Consider the following 20,687-nt stretch of genomic DNA (forward strand, 5'->3'; position numbering starts at 1 on the left):
TTCTCATAGAAAGGACTAAGGGTGCTATGAAGACCTTAAGCATGGGCGCATGTCCTGTTCATAACGATAAAAAGCCCCCAAATTTTATTTCTAAAGCATAGAGAAATGGCAACTGGCCAAACACTAGGCTACAAGGAGATGAGAATGCCCCCGGCACCCTGAGGAACAGAATCAAACAGAGGTTCGGCCAGGCTCTGGTCGATTCTTGGCTTCCTACTGAAACGTGTTCCCATGGGCTGCCCAGTCCTGATTCCAGCTCTGACATATTGGGCATAAACCACACAAAGAGCTGTCTTTACTTTCTCCGACTCCTCTCCCTTGTTCTGACTTTTGCAGGAAAAATGATGGGTGTTCCTATCATCAAAATGTTACGGAGGAATCACAGAACGTTACTGAACTGTCAAGGAAATACAGCAAGCAGAGGCTTACTTTATGAATGAGAGAGAGAGAGAGAGAGAGAGAGAGAAGATTGCTTTCCTTCTAAGGAGAAGATACAGAGCCAGTAGTTGTACAGAACTTCGGCTAAAACAATGCCTCCATTGTCACCTGCAGCTTTGATAAAGCAGACTGTTTCGTGAAATCGACCATTTGGGGCCAAATTTCCAAGTGCAGCATTTTGCTGAGCACCAGATGCACTCAAACAGCTATTTTCATGGGGAATGAAAGTGATTTGCATCTATTTATTCAAAGCCATCTGAACTCTCAGCCACATGCATCACACAAAATCATTGCTCCCTTTGCTTCTGGTAACTTTTTATGTCTCCTCACTACGGAAATCCTTTCCCGACCTATACATCAAAATTGACATCCACAGGGCCTGCCTTCCATGGCCTCTTGAAGCAGACTTGCTTGGAACCTAGACAGGGTTTCGGCACTGGGAGGGAACCAGGTTTGGTATTCTGGCTTCATGTTTCTTTTTCTCTAGCTCATAAAATTATCTCACCCATCCCTGTTTCTTTCACTCAGCAAACCTTTAGAAAGCCCCGTGTCTGGCCTTGAGCTTCTTACAGACACATGGCGCCTAGTCTTTCCCCTCCAGAAGTCAATTTCTAATTCTACAGAAACAATTGACCGTGTCTCCCCGAAATGTTGAAGCCTTCATAGTGGGTGACAACCATCCATTCTGGTGTCACCTCTAGGGCTTCTCCATGCTATATTTTGGTTGTCAGATTCTGGTCATGCCCAGTACTTTAATATCATGGGGAAAAAAAGAAAGAAAGCGAGCCACCAAAAAGCAACCAAAAGCTGGAACCCCTGTGAATGATTTATGGCATTTCTAAATATGACTGATGCTGGTCAAAGCCGTCAGTGGCCTCTGATTTTGCCGGTAGGTATTTGGGATGATTGCTCTTGCCTTTGGCAAACTCTTAGGAGAAAAAGGGAATCCTCCTGGCTTGGAGGGGAGGGACTGGTTAAATAAGTGCATTTGTATCTAATGCCTAAAATCCAGGGTATAGAGTAAGGGAAGTGAGGGAACGAGAGCCTGCAGGCCAAATCCTGGTGGCCTGCTGTGGAATGGCCCAGAACTAAGAAAGGTTTTTACATTTCTAAAGTAAAAAGGAAGAGGAGGAAGAAGAGAAGAAGAAGCATCAGCAGCAACCATACGTGGCCCATAAAGCCTAAAATATTTACCATCTGGCCCTTTTCAGAAAACGTTTGCCAGCCCTCGGCGGAGTTGGATAAATCACTTATTTTCTAACTTCTCAAAATAGATTTAAAAATGGCATCAAACTGAGTCCATTCCTCTCTCAATCCTCATCACGATTCCCATCGCCATCCACTCTGCCATGATTTTTGACACTAGAAAGCCGATTACTCATCATTGCCCATCTGGTCAACCAGATCCACCGCCTGCTTTCATGTACGCACACCTTCGGTTCACGTCACGACCTGCTGTCTTGCCACCACCAAGCTCTCAGTTTACTGTCTACTTACGGAGCCCCCACCTTAAACATTGCAATTAGTTTTAGACTTTATAAACAAAGCCACAACCTGTTAGCAACGTTCAATCTGTTTCCTTTTCCTATAGAAGGGCAGCCAACAGCTAAACATGGCCAGGTTACAGGAGCTTACAGCTCTGGGGAAGAATTATATAAAGGAGGGCAGCATCTAATAATCAGGTGACAGGAGTTTTTAAAACCCACCCCGGCATGCTGTTATTACATTGTTATAAGAGACTAAAAGGACATGCTCAGAAAATTACATTTTCCCCTAACATACAGGAACAAAAATCACTACATATTAATGGAAGAAGCCGAAGTTGTATCTGTGTCTATCCTGTCTGAAGAAACAGTTTCTTCTGTCTTGAATGTTTATTACTAAACACAATAGGTTAATCCCTCTTAGCCTCTTTTAATTTCTGATGAATTTAGGAGGAGTGCTTTGTGACTTAATTCGGTGAATTTGATTTTCGCGGAGTAAGGAGGGCATAGCGGCCAAGGTGAGGACACCAGTACCAGCCATGCCTGGATTGAAACCTTGGCTCCCTCACTTCTAGCTGGGTGTCCACACTTCAAACGCCTTAGCTATAAAAATGGGATGGCAGTGCCCATGCCAATAGAATCATGTCGAAGATTAAATGTGAATGCATGTCTGGCGCTTGTACGAGTGCCGGGCACAAAGTAAATTCTCAATAAATGTCAGATATATTATATCACCATCAGTAGTAGCGTGTAGCTCACGCTTGTTAACCCTAAAACTCAGCTCAGGCATAACCTTCTCCCAACAGATGGTCAACCTTGATGGAGACCCCATTGCTAGCACCTGAAAATTTATCCATCAAGCTTTTTTTTTTTCCCCTGAAAATCCAATTTATTTTCCATGTTGTGGACAGATTACCTATCAAGCTTTTAAACTCCGTCTCTCGTCATGCATTTTTATGCACTCACAGTGGGAGAAACATCTCTCTTCCCCACCACTGGTATCAGTTCAGTTTGCCATATGCCAGACATTCAACTACTATTTCTGTTCCTATAAATATAAACCTGTAGCCATGGTTTTCAAAAAATTTAAATGGAAGAGACAGACTTATAGTGAAATATCAAAGTCCCTTCCCAGACCCTCAAACCATCATCTGCTCCCCAAAGATAACCAACATTACCACACATATTTGTACCCACCGAAGATCACCTTGTGTGTGTACAAAGCATGCATGACCCGATCTGCCTATGGTCCTGCCTCTTCCTCATTCCTCTCCTTCACACACCTTTGATATTTCTATGTGTGACCCTCCTGCTGCTCTTTAACTGCCTCACACAATTCCTGTGACTGCATGTGCCATGGTTTATTTCATTATCCCCTTTTGGCCGGCACGTAAGCTGTTATTACAAATAAGCGCCCCAAGAATGGGAACATTATTGTCTTTAGACTCTTTTCCCAGGACCCGGTGGTTAGCAGGACTCAGCAAATATTTGCCAAACAGCGGAACGTAAGAACAAAGGCATGACTCCCTCCATGAACACTCGCGTCCACACCACCACTGCTTCTGGGAGCAGGGCTTTAAATTCCTGGACGTAGTATTGCTGGGCAAAGAGATGCAGGGATTTCATTTTGGTAAATAAGGACCAAGTTCCATCCAAAGAGATCGCAGCACATTGACTTTACAGGACTCTATCGTTGCCTGTTTTGAGGAGTAGGAATCATAACTCCTTATCTCAATTTTAAGCTCCTTTAGAGATGCGAAGGTTCTTTTACATTTTATCTTGTATTCCCCACAAGACCCACCACATTGCTTTGCAAGTAGTAGGTACATGCTTGATAAAAGATTTTTGACAGAGCTGGTAATTGCTTTAAAAATAGTAATCTGTACATTAACCCAATCAATCAGAGCCTGTAAACAGAAGATAAAAATTAGGGTTTTTTGTAGGATAAGTGGGGGACAGTGTGCGATGCTGACTTGTGAGAAGGCTAAAGAGTGTGTGTGTGTGTGTGTGTGTGTGTGTGTGTGTATATATATATATTCTATGATTTCTTTGATGCCATCTGTATTTTATAACAAAATAAAACTGTACAGCACATTGCTTTTTAAATTAGGTTGAATATAAATTACTTTGGTTTCCAGAATTACGGAAGAATTTCACTTGAATTCTACAAATTCATTAGCAAATTTTAGACGCAAAACCAAGTTTTGAAGTAAATCTGTCAATTAAACCAACCAACAAAAAAGAGGTGACAAAGTGCAAACAGTGAAAACCTGTTGTTCAGATTTCATTCTCAAACCTGGGTGCAGTCAGGGTTCCAGAGTACAGGGGAGAAGTCACCCTGGGGCAGAGATGTCACCCTCAGTGGAGTCCCACCCTGCAGCCTCTGAGAGAACCTGCTAAATTTCAGTCATTCTCCACCTTATCACTCTCACCCTCAGGAAATTTTAAAACTGACAGGCCCCACGGTGGAATGAGGACCATCCCACACATCGCCTGCCACTCCTTATTCCAAAATTAGACCTTGTCATAGACACTGATCTCCAAGATGGCAAAAATAGCGTCTGCTCAAGGGAGCCCGAGTTGCCCCAGCAGAGTCTCCCAACGGAGTTTCCCTGCAGCTTCTCCCCCAAGGCAGCTGGCAGCTGGTGAGCAAATAAGTTCTTGCCACCCCATCTCATCCAACACTTAGTCCTTCCTAGTACTCCATACCCACCCCAGCCCTCATCTGGCTCCTCCTTTATAGGAATAATAATAATACATTGAATTTAAAAAGCAAGAAGCCAGGGGAAGAATTAATGAGATATAAGATTGCTTTCTGGTGCCAAAACAACCCAAACAAACAGGACACAGTTTTGTTAAAGATAAACTCTAAGTTGATTGATATGTCTAACGGTTCTCTGATGTGCAGGGTAACTTGAAAACGCTAAGACAGTTATCAGGGGAGATACAGAGGGACATAAGAGCTTTCAAACTGTTCAAGGGAGTGAGGCCTTATGGCCAGAGGGTAGAGGTTTTGGAACTGGATAAAAAGATCCTGCATTCCTGATGCCAACAGTAATGAGCTCTATGGCTGTAGGCAAGTAGACTCAGCCACTCAGAGCTTCAGTTCTCTCATCTATAAGACAGGGGCAGGGGTTCCTTCCAGGTCAAAGATCATGACTAATAGTCTCTGGAATTGTAAGCCCTAGGGGAACCTGGGTATCACCTGTCAATTATCACTATATTCTAGAGCACATAACAGAGCATCGTAGGTCCTCAATAAACATTTCTGAATGAACAAATGATGAGAATGAATGAATTTACCTCATCAAGATATTGTGGTGATTAGAGAGAAAGCAAGTAAAGTATGTCTGGCATATTGTACGAGGCTTGATAAATGGTAGTGGCTGTTATTACTACCGTGTTTCCCCAAAAATAAGACCTCGCTGGTCCATCAGCTCTAATGTGTCTTTTGAAGCAAAAATATTAATATAAGACTCGGTCTTATATTATAAAAACATATCATATTATATTATATTATATTATATTATATTATATTATATTATATTATATTTATTATATTATTATTATATTATGTAAGACCCAGTCTTATATTATATTAAAATAAGACCGGGTCTTATATTAATTTTTGCTCTAAGAGACGCATTAGAGTTGATGGTCTGGCTAGGTCTTTTCGGGGAAACATGGTAAATAGCCCAGCATACAGCAGATGTTCAATAAAAAAATGATATTATTAGCAAAACACCATAAAGTAGGAAAAGTATTCAAAAGATAGAATCAAGGCACTAAATAAACATTACACCAGAAGTCTGCATGGTGTGGGGACACTTGGTGGCCCCCAAGATCTTCTCCTCTAGGTGTTTAAGTTTTTTTGTGGTTCCGTTTGTAGACTGTGCTTTTAATCAATAGACTATGTCAGGATGACGGGATATCACTTCCATGATTATGATAAATAGGATTGTGACCCCCCACCTTGCAAGCAGACACTCTCTCTTGCTGGCATTCATGAAGGAAATGGCTGTGTTGACCCATGTAGCCAAATTGCTATCACGTGGTAGCTTCAAACAACACAGATTTGTTCTCTCACAATTCTGGAGGCCAGAAGTCCCAAATCAGTTTCATGGGGATAAAGTCAAGGTGTCCCTGGGGTGTCCCCTTCTGGAGGTCCTAGAGGAGAATCCATTTCCCTGCCTTTTCCAACTTCTAGAGGCCAGCAACATCCTTTGGGTCACATTCTTCCACCTTGAAAGCCACCAGCATTGTATCGTCAAATCTCTCTCTCTCTGTCGCTCTGCTCCCAGCGTCACATCACCTTCTGTCTAACTCTGACTCCTCCTGTTTCTTTCTAATGAGGACCCTTGTGATTACATGGGGCCCATCTGGATAATCCAGGATAATCACCCTATCTCAGGAGCCTTAACTTCATCACATTCGCAGAGTTCCTTTCGCCACATAAGGCCACATTTGCAGGCTCCAGAGATTGGGGTTGGACATCTTTGGGGAGCCATTATTCAGCTTATCACAATAATAATAATAATAATAATAATAATAATAATTACAATTATTATCCAACCCACAAGTCTCCTCTTTATGACCTCTGGGACTCAGGGTCACAGGTCTGCTCCACACGAATTCACTTAAGGCTGCAACTTCAAACTGGCATGGTCCCCCGGGAAGCATTCTGTCTGTACATTAAGTCGGGGAAGTTTTACAACAGTGGCAGCTAACGGGCGGTTAGGGCTTCCTAATAATGAGGCTCAGCCCAGAGGTTAGCTTCACCGTCTTTCTCCATTTATGACCTTGGCTGTCTCAGAGAGGCAAGTCAGTAGTGGCATAAAGGCACTTCCTAGCTGAGAATAGGAGGTCTGACAATTAAGTTCGCAACCTTGTTGGAACAATGTTGCTAACCTTTTTTTGATATCAGAGGGATTATTCATTATGAATTTGTACCAACTGGAGAAACAATTAACCAAGTTTACTATTTGGAAGTGCTGAAAAGCCTGCGTGAAAAAGTTAGACAACCTGAATTTTTCGCCAACAATTCATGGCTCTTGCATCACGACAATGCACCAGCTCACACAGCACTGTCTGTGAGGGAGTTTTTAGCCAGTAAACAAAGAACTGTATTTGAATACCTTCCCTACTCACCTGATCTGGCCTCCAGTGACTTCTTTCTTTACCCAAAGATAAAGGAAATATCGAAAGGAAGACATTTTGATGACAGTCAGGACATCAAGGGTAATATAACAATAGCTCTGATGGCCATTCCAGAAAAAGAATTCCAAAACTGCTTTGAAGGGTGGACTAAGCACTGGCATCCGTGCATAGCTTCCCAAGGGGAGTACTTCTAAGGTGACCATACTGATATTCAGCAATGAGGGATGTAGCACTTTTTCTAGGATGAGTTCGCGAACTTAATTGTCCGCCCTCATATAGCCAGATCTGTCTGGATCCATTAATAATTACCAGACAACTCAACACTGTAACCTAGGGTGGGTGGCCAATAGTGCTGTATCACTCATTTCATTTTAGCATGGTAGCTCTTTTCTCCCCTGACCACAAATTAATTCAAGAACGTTGCTTTTAATAACGTTTCACAATCCCTACTTTAACTTCCTTGAGATTCAGACCCCAATTGGAAGCTTACTCATTTCCATCTAAAACAGGATGTTGTTGCTTTAAACATCACAGTCATTTTAGAGAACTCGTTAAGTATATAGCGAATGAAAGAGCAAACATTATTTTCCAGTTAAATTTGCAAGGGGATGATCTGAACGAATTACTCATAATCCTGATTAATTTTTAGCGGAAGTAATGAGAAGGTTGTAAATGGAAAAAAACATGTGTGTGCAGAACCTGCCTTTCAAGCACATAACAATTTATGCTAATTGATAGCTTTACAAATAAGGTAGTCTTGGAAAAACTTCTTCAGATGTTCAAAGGCATCTAATGGGATAGCTACACAACTTTAATGTAATCACATGTTGCCCTATACATTCAAAGTGCCTTGAATTCTACTTTACAGCTAGCTACCTAATATCTATGTATCCATCCATCCATCCATTCATCCATCCATCCACCCACCCACCCACCTGTCCATTTGTCCATCCATTTACCTATCTCTATTACAATATCCAGAATTGGTAAGCATATGGGGGAATCGACACTGAGATTGCATTAGTTCAAAAAGAACATTTCTAAATGATCGGGGGGAAAAATAATAAAAAGAGTATTTCATGATATGTGAGAATTCCATGAAATCTGAATTTCACTGTCCGTTAATAAATACAGGAACACCCATTTGATGACGCTTTATCTATGATTGTTTTTGCACCATGATAGCAGAGTTAAGGCATTGCAACAGAGACCGTCTTAGTCCATAACATCCAACGTATTTACTCTCTGGCCATGCACAGGAACTTTTGCTGATCCTTTCTCTAAAGTCCCAGAGCCCTGCATGCACAAGTCACTTGGGAATAATCTGGGGCTGCTTTGGGACAGGTCATATTACTGGTATGCTTTACCCCCCCCACCCCAAATCTAAGCACCCCACAGGTTTAAACCATAAATCTTCATACTATCCTAATCTCACCATGCCAACCCAGGTCCTTTTGGTTTTGCAGATTTCTTTCCAGATGTGCAGGTAGCTCTCTGCGTGTGTTTGCAGACACAATGCATGATTTGCATTATTTAATTCTTCTGCATTCCATCTAGAGAACGTGCGTTTATATTTTTTTAAATTTATTCTTCTTAAAGAAGAAACTCAAGAACCATAATTCTCTGTGCAATTCACAGATCCTAGCACAATGCAATGAACAGTGTAGGTGTTCTGAGAGGGTGCTGTGGATGGTCAGGTGTGTTTGTGGTGTCTCTGTACATCGATGGCTATGAAGGTTTATCAGCCAGACATGCCAAATGCATGCCTATGGGCAGGACGCAGTCTGTGCAAAGGTTTTCTTTGGGCCACAAAGTGTGACAGTCTTGTTGGTTTTAACTAGAATTAATTTCCAACAGTTACAGGCTGGAAGATATTATATACAGACTCAAATCCTTGGCTTCTCTGGAAAAAAAACCAAGAGATCTCCTACGTGGAGCCCACAGTCTGATGTCAACAGTGTTGGGTCTTGGGCTTTTGACATTTCACTCCAGTTTCCCCTGAACCCTCTTCTCTCACTTGTATTTTCTCACTGACCCCTGCCCACATTTGAAATGATAACTTCTGGTATAGCTGTAAATATATTATCTATAGGTAGATAACCCACACACTTTTGTCTATAGATGTCCATACACATCCAGATTGGTTTCAATGTATACATTCACTGAAATGGACTGAATGATTATTCCCCCCCATCCGATTCTTGGGTTGAAATCTTAACCCCAAAGTTGATGGTATGAGGAGGCAGGGCCCTTGGGAGGTGTTTAGTCATGAATGGGATTAATACCCTTATAAAGAGACCCCAGAGAGATACCTCACCCCTTCCATCAAGTGAGACACAGAACACCGCCATTGATGAACCAGGAAGTGGATCCCACCAGACACTGATTCTGCCAGCACCTGGATCTTGGACTTCCAGCCTCCGGGTGAGAAAGAAATTTCTGTTGTTTATAAGCTGCCCCGTCTATGGTATTGGCTGTAGGAGCTCGAACTGATTACGACACACATATAACAATTGAGGCACACAGTAAAGCTACATGCTTTCTGCGTTACCAATGGGCTGCTTTGGGCTTTCCCAGCATGGCATTTAATCCAAGTACTACATGGGTGAGGATAAGACTCAACCACGTGCTCCAATAATGCTGGCCATATTTTTCAGCACAGATTTCAAGATGGCATCCGACAGTGGTACACACCAGGTCAGAAGGAAGAAATCCCAAACGTACCATGGAATTTTTCACGCTCTGTAGCAAGCGCTCGTGCTGCTCGGCGATTGCCAAGGCAGCAGAGTGGACTTTCTGGTATATGGCCTCCCCATCGCGCGTCTGAAAGATAAACAGCCCTTCGCCAGTCTCACACATCCTGTGAAAACAAAAACAAAAAGCGTCTGAGAGTCCAGCCCCTAGCCATTCCACACACTGAGAGCCGAACGTACTCCTTGAAACTGGAACCACTTGTTTTGTATGACATAAGGATTCTTGTTCCCATCTGCTAAAAACAAAGTTACTGAGAATCCAAGTTTCCGATTAATTATTAATATGGGGAAGGAACCAATCACTCTAGGCTGACATGGGGCTGATTTTGTTGTTGATGTTAAGAAGCAAAGTGGGAGGTTAATAAAAAAGCCGTTTCTTGATTTTCAGTATAATCCTTGTACTTTACCTTGCCACTCTCAAAGAGGGGACCCCTGCGATTGCCTTCCCCTTACAGTCCAGGAATCAGACTCGCAGGGAACTGGCATTCAGCTCACAGGTGAAAGAAGGATTCTGTGGTGCTCAGATTCTGTTTGAGCTTCCTTACAGACAATGCTTTCAGGAGGCTTTCATTTCCAAAATCAGACATCAAATTTCACTCCAGCTTCCACTCAACATAATGGATCAAACACAGCTAAGAATTTTTTTTTTTAATGATTGTGACTGTGCTGAGGCAATGTGTGGAACATAAGAGAAGTTTCTGGAGGAAAGTTATATGGGTTTGATTATCAATGTTAAGGATTGAGAGGAAAATCATCTCCACCTGAGACGGTTAAAACAGAAATGAATCCCATTAATAAGGGGAGATTGGTACACATAATTAGGCAAGAACCAAATAAATGGTTTTTAATTCTAAATATAGTCTAGTGTTTGTATATATAATATATAATTACTAAATATATTTTATTACTCTAAATATTTTTAAAGAACATGGGCAAAATTACATGCAAGGGTATTTTTAAAGTTCTAATTTTGATAGGAACATGTATCAACAGTAAACTAAGAGTTTGTTTTTGTTTGTTTTAAGCAACCTAATTATTCTAAGACAATTCCACTCCTTCCATCTCAGAATCTCTTGTTGAAAAACTGACAACTAGCTTTAGTGCCTGAGTTTTACTCACATCTAAAGAACTGTTTAACACAACATGGAAACCAAGCAAATTTTCAACCCAAAGCACCGTTGATTATTTTATCTATTCCAGTCTATGCAATTAATGCAATAAAAATAGAAACATTCATCCCTATCTAATTTTCCGCAGTTGGCCCAATACCACAGCCATATGACAGTTTTCAGCACATACAGCATGGTGTATGTAATTGGTCGAAACCTGCCTAGCTTGAATCTCACTAATACGGGCTATGTGAGAAGAAAAAAAGAAAAAAACAGATGGCTATTTCAGTAAGCTAATATAAAGAACTATCTCATGAGACTGATCATGTGATTTTATTATTAAGTCATTCTAATCCAATGAAGAATTAAAAACTAAGAACAAAAGCATTTTCACTCAACTCCCATTTCCTTCCTGAAGACTCACTCAAGTACTTCAGAGCTTACTGCTATCCCCACCTTATTTACTCCCCGCCTTATTTACGGCACCATTCAAATTTGATTCTACCAGTTGGCACCTAATTCTGCAAGGTTTTATGATTTTCCTACTTCTTTTTTCCCATTAAATATGGAAATGTAATGTGTTAAGAGGAGGATGTAACCTTTATCAATTCTTTAAAAGGAAGAAGTGGCCTTCTGTATCCCCTAGGGTTGAGGTCATTATTTATTTACTTATTTATATGCCAACCCTGGTTCTAGGAAGGATGAAGATACCTGTTACTCAGAAACAGTGATAGGATGATTGCTTAATATCAAACCCTGCAACTGCATTTCTCAAATTTGACAACCCAGTGGCTTTTAAACTTTTTGCAACTGCAATCCACAGTAATAAATGTAGTTTACATTATGAGCCAGTATGTCAGGCTATCTAGCTACCTATTTACCTATCATTGATTTACGCATATAACTTGCTGATATTTTCTGTTCTAGTTTATTTTTTAACACTGGTAGTGAAATGCTTAATCTATATCATGACCCACTAATTGGCCAGCCCTACTATTTGACAGTCACTCTTTTACAAAATGTCTTCTTTTGATAAACAAAATGAATCTATAACCTTCTTTCAATGACATAGCAATTGCTAAATAATCATTGTGATAAAAAAACACAAATGAAATCAAAACCATTGTGGTATCAAGTATTCTTTACAGTACACAGACCACACACTCCCCTTGCCTCCACCTGAGGATCTGAAAGACACACATACATACCCTCACACACACATACATGCACGCACACATGCACACAGACCCACACCCACAAGCACACATGCACACACGTACACACACTCACACACACGCGCATATACACGCGCATAAACACACACACACACACCCCATTTACCACTGACAGAAAGAACCAGGAGTCACCATCTCACACCCTATCCCATCAGCGTGTAGACGAAGGTGAATGGCTAAAGTGGCTCAGACACTACAACGCAGAGCAGAGGGAGAGTGGCTCCGAGACAGCAGCCCCCAGTCAGCCCTAGTCAGGTAGTCACATGGGGACACGTCAGCCCAGTGTGTCACAGCTTCTGATTGTTTAAGAGAACCCAGAAAACTTGATTTTTTGTGTGAAATCACCTGACTTTTTAATGTTGGCAACTTGCTCCATTTTTTTAAACTGTGGGGAGCAAAATGCCCCTAGTAATCGGATCTGGCCAGGCCAGCGGTTTACATTAAAGAGACAGCAATGCGCTAAAGAGCTCTAAATGGGGCAGCACTTAGGCCTTTAGTTTGGATTGTTGGGACTTTTGTCCGTACTGCTCCACGGTGTGTTCTTCAGTAGGACAGCATGACCCAGGAAGGTGATAATGAACGAAAACGGACCTTCACATGCTCTTCTACAAGGTCTCTCCTAACTTCAAGCCACGACTTCTTTTATCTCCTTCACCCTCTCCCAATAGCTCTGTTTGCTTCTATTGTATAAGCAGCTTTAAATCCATTAAAAATGTTACTGCAAGCCTTCGTCAAAATAATATAATGGGAAACTCCCCAAGACAAATGAGAATAGGAAAAAAAGGAAAAAGGAAAGGAAGTAAAAAGAAAAGCACATCAAACAGGCTAACGGTCTTACATAATCTCAGACAGCATATCTGTTCTCCTCGCCACAGAAAACACAACAGAACAAAGATGTTCTAACCTCCATAGCATGGTTGCAAATACACATTAGGACTTTAAATGGTCCGGACTCCTTTCTTTCTTTTTACCCACTAACTTTTCCCTTGGACACTATTCCAGCATCCAAAGCAGTGCCAAATGCCACATATCACCTCACCTGTTAGAATGGCTATTATCAAAATGACAAGAAACAACAAGTATTGATGAGGGTGAGGAGAAAAGGAAACCTTTATACACTGTTAGTAGGAATGCTAATTGGTACAGCCACTATGGAAAATATATGGCGTTTCTTCAAAAATTTAAAAATAGGACTACCATATGATCCAGCAATCCTACTTCTGCATAAATATCCAAAGGAAATAAAATCACTATCTCAAAGAGATATCGGAACCCCCATGTTCATTGCAGCATTATTCACAATAGCCAAGACATGGAAACAACCTAAGTGTCTAGTGATGGATGAATCCCTAAAGAAAATGTGATATATACATATTTGCAATGGAATATTATTCAGCCATAAAAAGAAGGAAGGAAATTCTACCATTTGTCAAACATGAATGGAACTTACGGGCATTATGGTAAGTGAAATAAGACAGACAGAAAAAGACAAACACTGTATGATCTCATTGACATGTGGAATGTGAAAAAGCCAAACTCAGAGAAACAGAGAGTAGATTGGTGGCTGCCAGACATTGGAGAAGTGGGAGAAATGGAGACGTGTTGGTCAAGGAGTACAAACTTTCAGTTAGAAGATGAGTAAGTTCTGGGCATCTAATGTAAAGCATGGTGACCATAGTTAAAAATACTGTATTATATACTTGAAAGTTGCTAAGAGAGGAAATCTTAAATGTTCTCACCACACAACAAAAGTGGTAATTACGTGAGGTAATGAAGGTATTAACTAACCTTTTTGTAGTCATCATTTCACAATATTACACATGTATCAAATCATCACGTTGTACACCTTAACCTTAAACGACGTTATATGTCAATTACATCTCAATGAAGCTGGAAAAATAAATAAAGTAAAAGGGACACATTAAAATAAAAAAAGAAGACCTCAAGACAGGACGCATGGATGAGCATCTAATTTTTTCCCAAAGGTCAGAGGAAAGTCATCCTTTCCTGTAGGGATTTCTCCTGCTATCATCACAGAAGCTCAGAGATAGAGGGGACCTCGCTGCGCTTCTTACAATGGTGGCTTGTCTTATCTGTCTTCACACGCCCATACTTAGCACGGTGTCTGACAAAGAATAGGCACACAGTAATGAAAGAGCTGTGAAGGATGATTATCAAAGAGCTTATTCTGGAATAGAAAGGGGAGTCTTCCTTCTGAGCTCATGCATGCCTCCACTAATGGCATATTTATAATAAATGTGTGCTACCTTTATAATTAAAGTTAATTTTTTGGATAAATGCCAACCACGAACAAATGGCCATCTAAATGGCACAATGATAGTTTCTGCTAAAAGGAGAGAGGTTTACTTCTCCTGAGCAAGCCTGTGTAAGAGATCCAGTGCATTTTCCTTCAATTATCTACTCAACATATGTAGTAGGTTGGTGCAAAAGTAATTGCGGTTTTTGCAATTATTTTCAACTTTTTAAACCGCAGTAACTTTTGCACCAATCTAATAGTAGGGAGAACTGAGTACATTTCATTTGTTAATTTGTTTTCAGTTCTTTAATGAGAATGAGTATATGCCCAATAAAATATTCAGACATAAGGAATTATTAAGTACCTTAGAATCAAGTAGACAAATGGAGAAAATTCGAAGACTTGTATCAGAATAATTGTCCTTTTACCTATAGATTCACCGTTTAGAGGGCAAAACAACTTTCTTTTCCAATGAGAAGGTATTTCACCAGTTAGATTTGTTTTTAGAGTGATATACACAGGAACAAAATGGTTTCTTTCTCAAGGCTGTTCAGATGTCTTTTACATCCAAGAGAAGCTTTTTCACAAATTTGTGCACTCCCTTTAAGGAACAGAATTTATATATATATATATATATATATATATATATATATACATATATATATATATATATATATATATATGTATATATATATATATATATATATATATATATGTATATATATATATATATGCAATGTCAATTTTCACATATTCTTGGCATCCCTACAGGTTTCTCTTAAAACAATGTCAAAAGGAAGAAAGAGACTCTCTCCAGCTGGTAAAGAGAGGCACTCATGTGAGGTAATTATTCAGTACATTCTGCCAAATGTCACCTGAGCCGCTCCCACTCCTGCAGGTGCTAAACCCAGAGCATTAATTTAAATCAGTCAGAGGGGAAGGTGAAACCTGACACTGAAGCATGCTAACTCAGCAGCCAGCTGTAAAATTAACAGAAACCTACCGGACACCTGCCACCTTTCTTCAAACAATAAACATTTCAGGAACGGTTCCATGGGGGATGTGGCCACAGTCAGCGCTTCCTGTCAACTAGATGCTCCCCTAAAAATCAGAGCCCCTGCCAGTCTGACGTGCTTCACTGACGTTTCAGAGTTCCAAAGTGAAAAGAAACAAACAAAAGACTAGAAAAACCTCAAAAGAAATAAGCTCGGTCTCCCAAATAAACGAATTGTTATCTCCAGGGGCACTGAATGGCAATTAATTGTGCAGTCGCACCTGATGGAAGGTTTATGTTTCAACTCTGAATATCTTGAAGGAAAAGACAAAGATAGGGTCAGACTAGGAACGGCATCTAGAAGACCCTACTGACCTCTGATCATGATACTGCCACCCAGGAGAGATAAACAGTCCTAGCCGTAGCTGTACGTGCTAGCGCTGCACACTGAAATAACAAATGAAAGGTTCCAGAATTAAAGTAAACTTGAAAATGTTATACAGTAGAGCATGTCTCAGGAGGCACATGCTAATTACCAATAGCTCGGTAAGTCTGTCGCTCATTGATGGATACCCTACCTCCTGGTGAGCAGCTTAAATAACAAAGGTAATATTCTGATAATATCATCTCAAACAGTCTTAGGGAGCTCTGCTTATGTAAGTATGCCTTCTCTTTTGTAGCTCAATAGAAGTTTATTAAAAACTAGGCTAACTGCCCGTGGAATGGTAATTACCCTTTTTAGAAATCTATAGGGTTTGGAAGGAAGATCCAAGTGTGATTCCTGAATCCACTGTTTACTAGCCCTGTGCCTTTGGACGTGTCACACAGATGCCTGAGTTTCTTTTTAAGGTGGGAATAGTAATATCCTCTGGTTTATGTGATCACTGAGTGGCTCTACTGAGACAGTGCGTGGAAAATGCTTAGTATAATGACTTCTATATAGTAAGGGCTCAAGAACTAGTAGCGATTATTTTCCATAGTGGATAGGTCTGCTAGAGGGCAGTTTCTCAGCCGAATAACTGGACCTGGTAGTTCACTGCTGTGGAGGACTGCTCTGTGAGTGTACGTTTAGTGGCGTCTGTGGCCCTTGTGCCCAGTAGACGTCAGGAGGACCCCTGCCTGCTGTGACAAGCAAAAATGTCTCCAGGCATTGCAAACGTCCCTGGGAGCAAAACCTCCCTGAGCTGAGACCCGGTGTTCTGAACCTGAGCACCATTATGAGTGATGCTGATTACAGTCCAATAATCGCCCACCCCCATTTGCTCTGAGCAATTGTTAAATGCTCAATTGGACACATTTTGTTAGTTTTGTTTTTTAAACTTCACATTGGTTCCCCTTTTGAGGACATCAGTACTCCTTCCTGCTTTGGGAGAACCATCCCTATTCCATGCGTTCCCTGTGTGCCTTGTGCAAAGTGCTCTGGACAGCGCCTGACACATTATAAATGTAACGGTCCACATATGGCCTGAATTCACCTCTCTTCTCTTCTATTGGCTGAAGTGTGAGAAGGTCCCAGAGCTCCTGGAAGCCATCATGCGGAGCCAGAGGGTAGCCATGCTAGAAGAAACAGGATGACGTAAGAGATGACACCTAGGGTCATCACTGACTCTGAATAAAGCCACGCCTGAAGCCATCCCTACTCCCTGGACCTTGGGTTATGTGAGCCAATGAATTTCTTTCCTGCTTGTGTCAGTTTGGGTTGATAACGACTGCCTACTATGTGCCCGGCATTACGACAGGTGTTGGTATGTGTACCTTTACTAATGCGATCTTGTAAGGTGAGTAATGTATTACACCCATGTTACAGGTGTCCAATGGAAGCTGAGGGCATTAGATGGCACATTCAAGTTCCCATGGTCAGCATGCGGTAGAACTGTAATTTAATTTAGTTTTGTCCAACTCCCCGTCCGGTTTATTACACATACCCCACTGTCAGCCTTGGTGGGTGAAATAGAGCCACTGAGAGGGAACAGCATTCGAGTCCATCTCTGAGAGAGGCTAACAATGAGCAGAATCGTGCCCGAGGTCTTTAGGTAGATGCCCTGTGTCCTGGAGGGGAAATACTGTCAGATCTTGGCAAATGCATGTTGGGTATGTGAAAACCATTCGCCCAGAGAGACTTAACTCTTATTCATTTATCGATGTGAGACAGGGAGAAAATTCTATTAGTTAAAATGAAACTGCCTTGTTTTGGACACAGCCAAGGAAAAAATTATCTTCACTAATAAAGCAAGGCAGATATGAAACCTTCACGCTTGAGGGAACAAGAATGATCTTATTATCCTGAACATCTTGATGGTAACTACAAAAATTCATCTTTATTTCCGTTTCAGGCAAAGTATAAAATAGTAATATTACCTTGTGTTTAACACTGCCTGTATCCCGCGAACCCCAGTCCAGCTCCAAAAGGAATCATAATAAGATACCAACGACACTATTTAGTTGAACCCTGGTATCCTTCTTCATGCACTCCTGTTTTTACCTACAACAATCCTGCAAGGAAGTTATTACTTGGATAAACTTACAAGGGCGCGTAAACACTTTGTCCGAGTCAGCAGCGAACAAAGAACCAACATTAGAACCCAGGGTCTCTTTGACTCTCGAACCAGTGCTCCTTACACTATACCATGTTATTTGAGAAAGGAGTAAGATCCTAAGAACACCACTCAATACTTGACTTTCTGATCATTCGATCTCAAGTTTGCAACAGCCCCACAAAGCATGACACTGAATAAGAATGCTGTTCAGAATCAATCAATATTGATAAGTCCCTACAATATTTGAGGCACAAGACTGTATAGCATAGGTTGTAAGTATTATAATCATCTAACTGCTGGAGTTCTCAAATGAAATACCCAAAAGGTCAGACTATAAGGAAACCAAAGTCATGGAATAAAACTCATTTTCCAAGTCAGCACTTCATGGCTTTTGGTCAAAGACCATTTCTGAAATTTATGTCTTCAGTACATCCATACTTTTGATCCACCATTCCTTTTACCTGAGCTACTTTAGTATCTCTCCACACCCCCGTCTGCCCTTCTATCCTGTTGTTTACAAATCAGGAACATTATTACATTACATTACATTACATTACACACACACACACACACACACACACACACACACACACCAACACACCCTAAAATATACATGCTTTAAAATCTCTATGGTTTCCTACATGACGTAGGAGAAATATCAAACTCTTTAAAATAATCTTACATCCTTAGCAATTCTACTAGATTTCAATACAAATAAATTAAACTTGTGCAAGATGTGAGTCGTAGTAAAACCTGGAAGATTAAGATCATTTCAGAAAAACGTTTCAAGTAGTCATGAGATACTACAAAAGTTTACTAAGGTTTTAGCCTTCAGAAATTACGATATAAAGCCACACTCTTTTCCAATTACTATTTCCTATAAATAGTGAATCAAAGAACAACTGAAAAATATTCATGCTTGAATGAGTGCTGCCTGAAATGGGCCCAAAATGTCCTGATCAATGCAGAATTCTCCTGGGCATCAATATGAAATACAAGTGGGGACTGATACGGTTTTATGGTCAATAGAAAAATCTTTCTATCATAAAACATTTTTAATACCTTGATTTCACTGGTTACAATTAATACATAAATAATTCCCGAGACCTAAACAGGGAAATATATTCACCTTTCCAAACACATTCTTAATTTTCTATATAGAGATTTTCCCATAAGGATAATAAATAAGTCTGATGAAAGAGACACTTGCTCTGAAGATTAAGAATGTATTTTCTAACATGACGACTTCCGCACTCTCTGGGAGATAAACTGACCTGTTTGCAGCACTTCAACGCCACACTTGAAATTATGCTACACTTGAAATTATATTTTCAGTGCCTGAAAATAGATAGACCAGTCCTAGGACACTTGTATGGGAAAAAAGAATTTTAAAACTTTCTAGCATGGTTGTAAGAACATAAAAAATCATCAGATTTCTGAAAAGCAAATTTTCAATAACTGGGCTTTGTTTAAAATGGAATAAATAAACTTGAGTGAAGGATTACTGTCATGTATTCAGGTGAATTAGGGTCCTAGGTGTTTAGAGCTTCTGTTTTTACTCTCTTCATAACAAATATCCTATTTCTGTCCACTTTTACAAAAACAAAAATATTTAAGTCACAAGTTGAATATTTTCAATTTTAATATAATGTCAGGCCATATACAGAAGGACTTGGATTTCTTAAAATTTAGTCATTTAAATTTCTAACATACAGAATTTATCCACAGTGTTTCCAAAAAGAGAGCCTAAATCCAAGGGAGGAAGGGTAGGGGAGAAGGAAAATGAGATCTGGTTAGACTACTCTCTTTGTAGGTAATGATCAACCCAAATATCACTGGTGCCATCTTCTCTCTCCCAGATTAACTTCCAAAAGGAGACAAGGAAACCCTAAAAGGGCTCACTGGGTATTGCAATGAGCATGTTTTAGAATTAACTTCCAGGATTTAGTGCCTTTCATTACACTGTGAGAAAAGTAGGTGGAACTCATCCAACTGCAACTTCAAAAAATGTCAGTGCCCCTCATACTGATGACCATCCACCATCAGCTCCGATGAGGAAACAGAAGTAGAATAATGGGGTGGACGTTGTCCCAGAACCAAGAAGCTAGCCTCTGTGTTCAGCGCAACCCAGTAAATGATTCATTTTTACCTCATTTCGCTTCAGGTAGTGGTATAAAATCAAAGCATGTAATGAAAATTCGTATCGTATTCATGAAACATTCGAATTGTCCATGGGAAAGAAAGCCATGTCTAATGTTTGAGTATTTTTACAATGCGTCTAACATTGTACAGTCACAACGCTATACATTTCCTGAAGTGTGCCGCGAGGGGGATCTCATATGTAAACCCAGACCTCAAAACGATGAGCACCTGGGGAAAACAAAAAACAAAACACAACAAAAAACGTGGAAAAACAGTCATGGAACTCACCTCCCTGCCTCAAAAGTGAACCAAGCAGCATCTCGTCCATATCGCCGCAGGGCGCTTAGCGGCCAAGAGATGAGTTTGACTCTGGGATTCTGGATGTCCCAAAGACAGATGTGCTCATATGTAATCTGCAAGGCACATTCGCCATGTACATCTAAGTTAGGAGATGGCATCAAATACACATTGAATCTCTCTGGGAGAAAAACAAAAGGTTAGTCTAAAATCCCCAGGAATAGAACAGCAAAGACATCGTAGGAACAAAGAGGCATTTCAAAATAATTCAAGCTCATATTCTA

At 40.5% G+C, this 20,687-nt stretch overlaps 1 protein-coding gene across 2 annotated transcripts in view; it reads right to left on the minus strand.

Moving 5' to 3' along the window:
• The window catches only part of DOK5 (docking protein 5), a 122,877-nt gene that overhangs the window by 17,995 nt on the left and 84,195 nt on the right, over positions 1-20,687 (minus strand). For both annotated transcript variants that reach the window (XM_081033671.1, XM_081033672.1), the window contains exons 5-6: positions 20,395-20,584; positions 9,804-9,939 (exon numbers count right to left, since the gene is read on the minus strand). In XM_081033671.1, coding sequence (XP_080889797.1) covers positions 9,804-9,939; positions 20,395-20,584 — 326 coding nt within the window. The remainder of the gene's footprint in view (positions 1-9,803; positions 9,940-20,394; positions 20,585-20,687) is intronic.

The sequence above is a fragment of the Rhinolophus hipposideros genome (assembly GCF_964194185.1).
Source record: "Rhinolophus hipposideros genome assembly, chromosome: 22".
NCBI lineage: Eukaryota > Metazoa > Chordata > Mammalia > Chiroptera > Rhinolophidae > Rhinolophus > Rhinolophus hipposideros.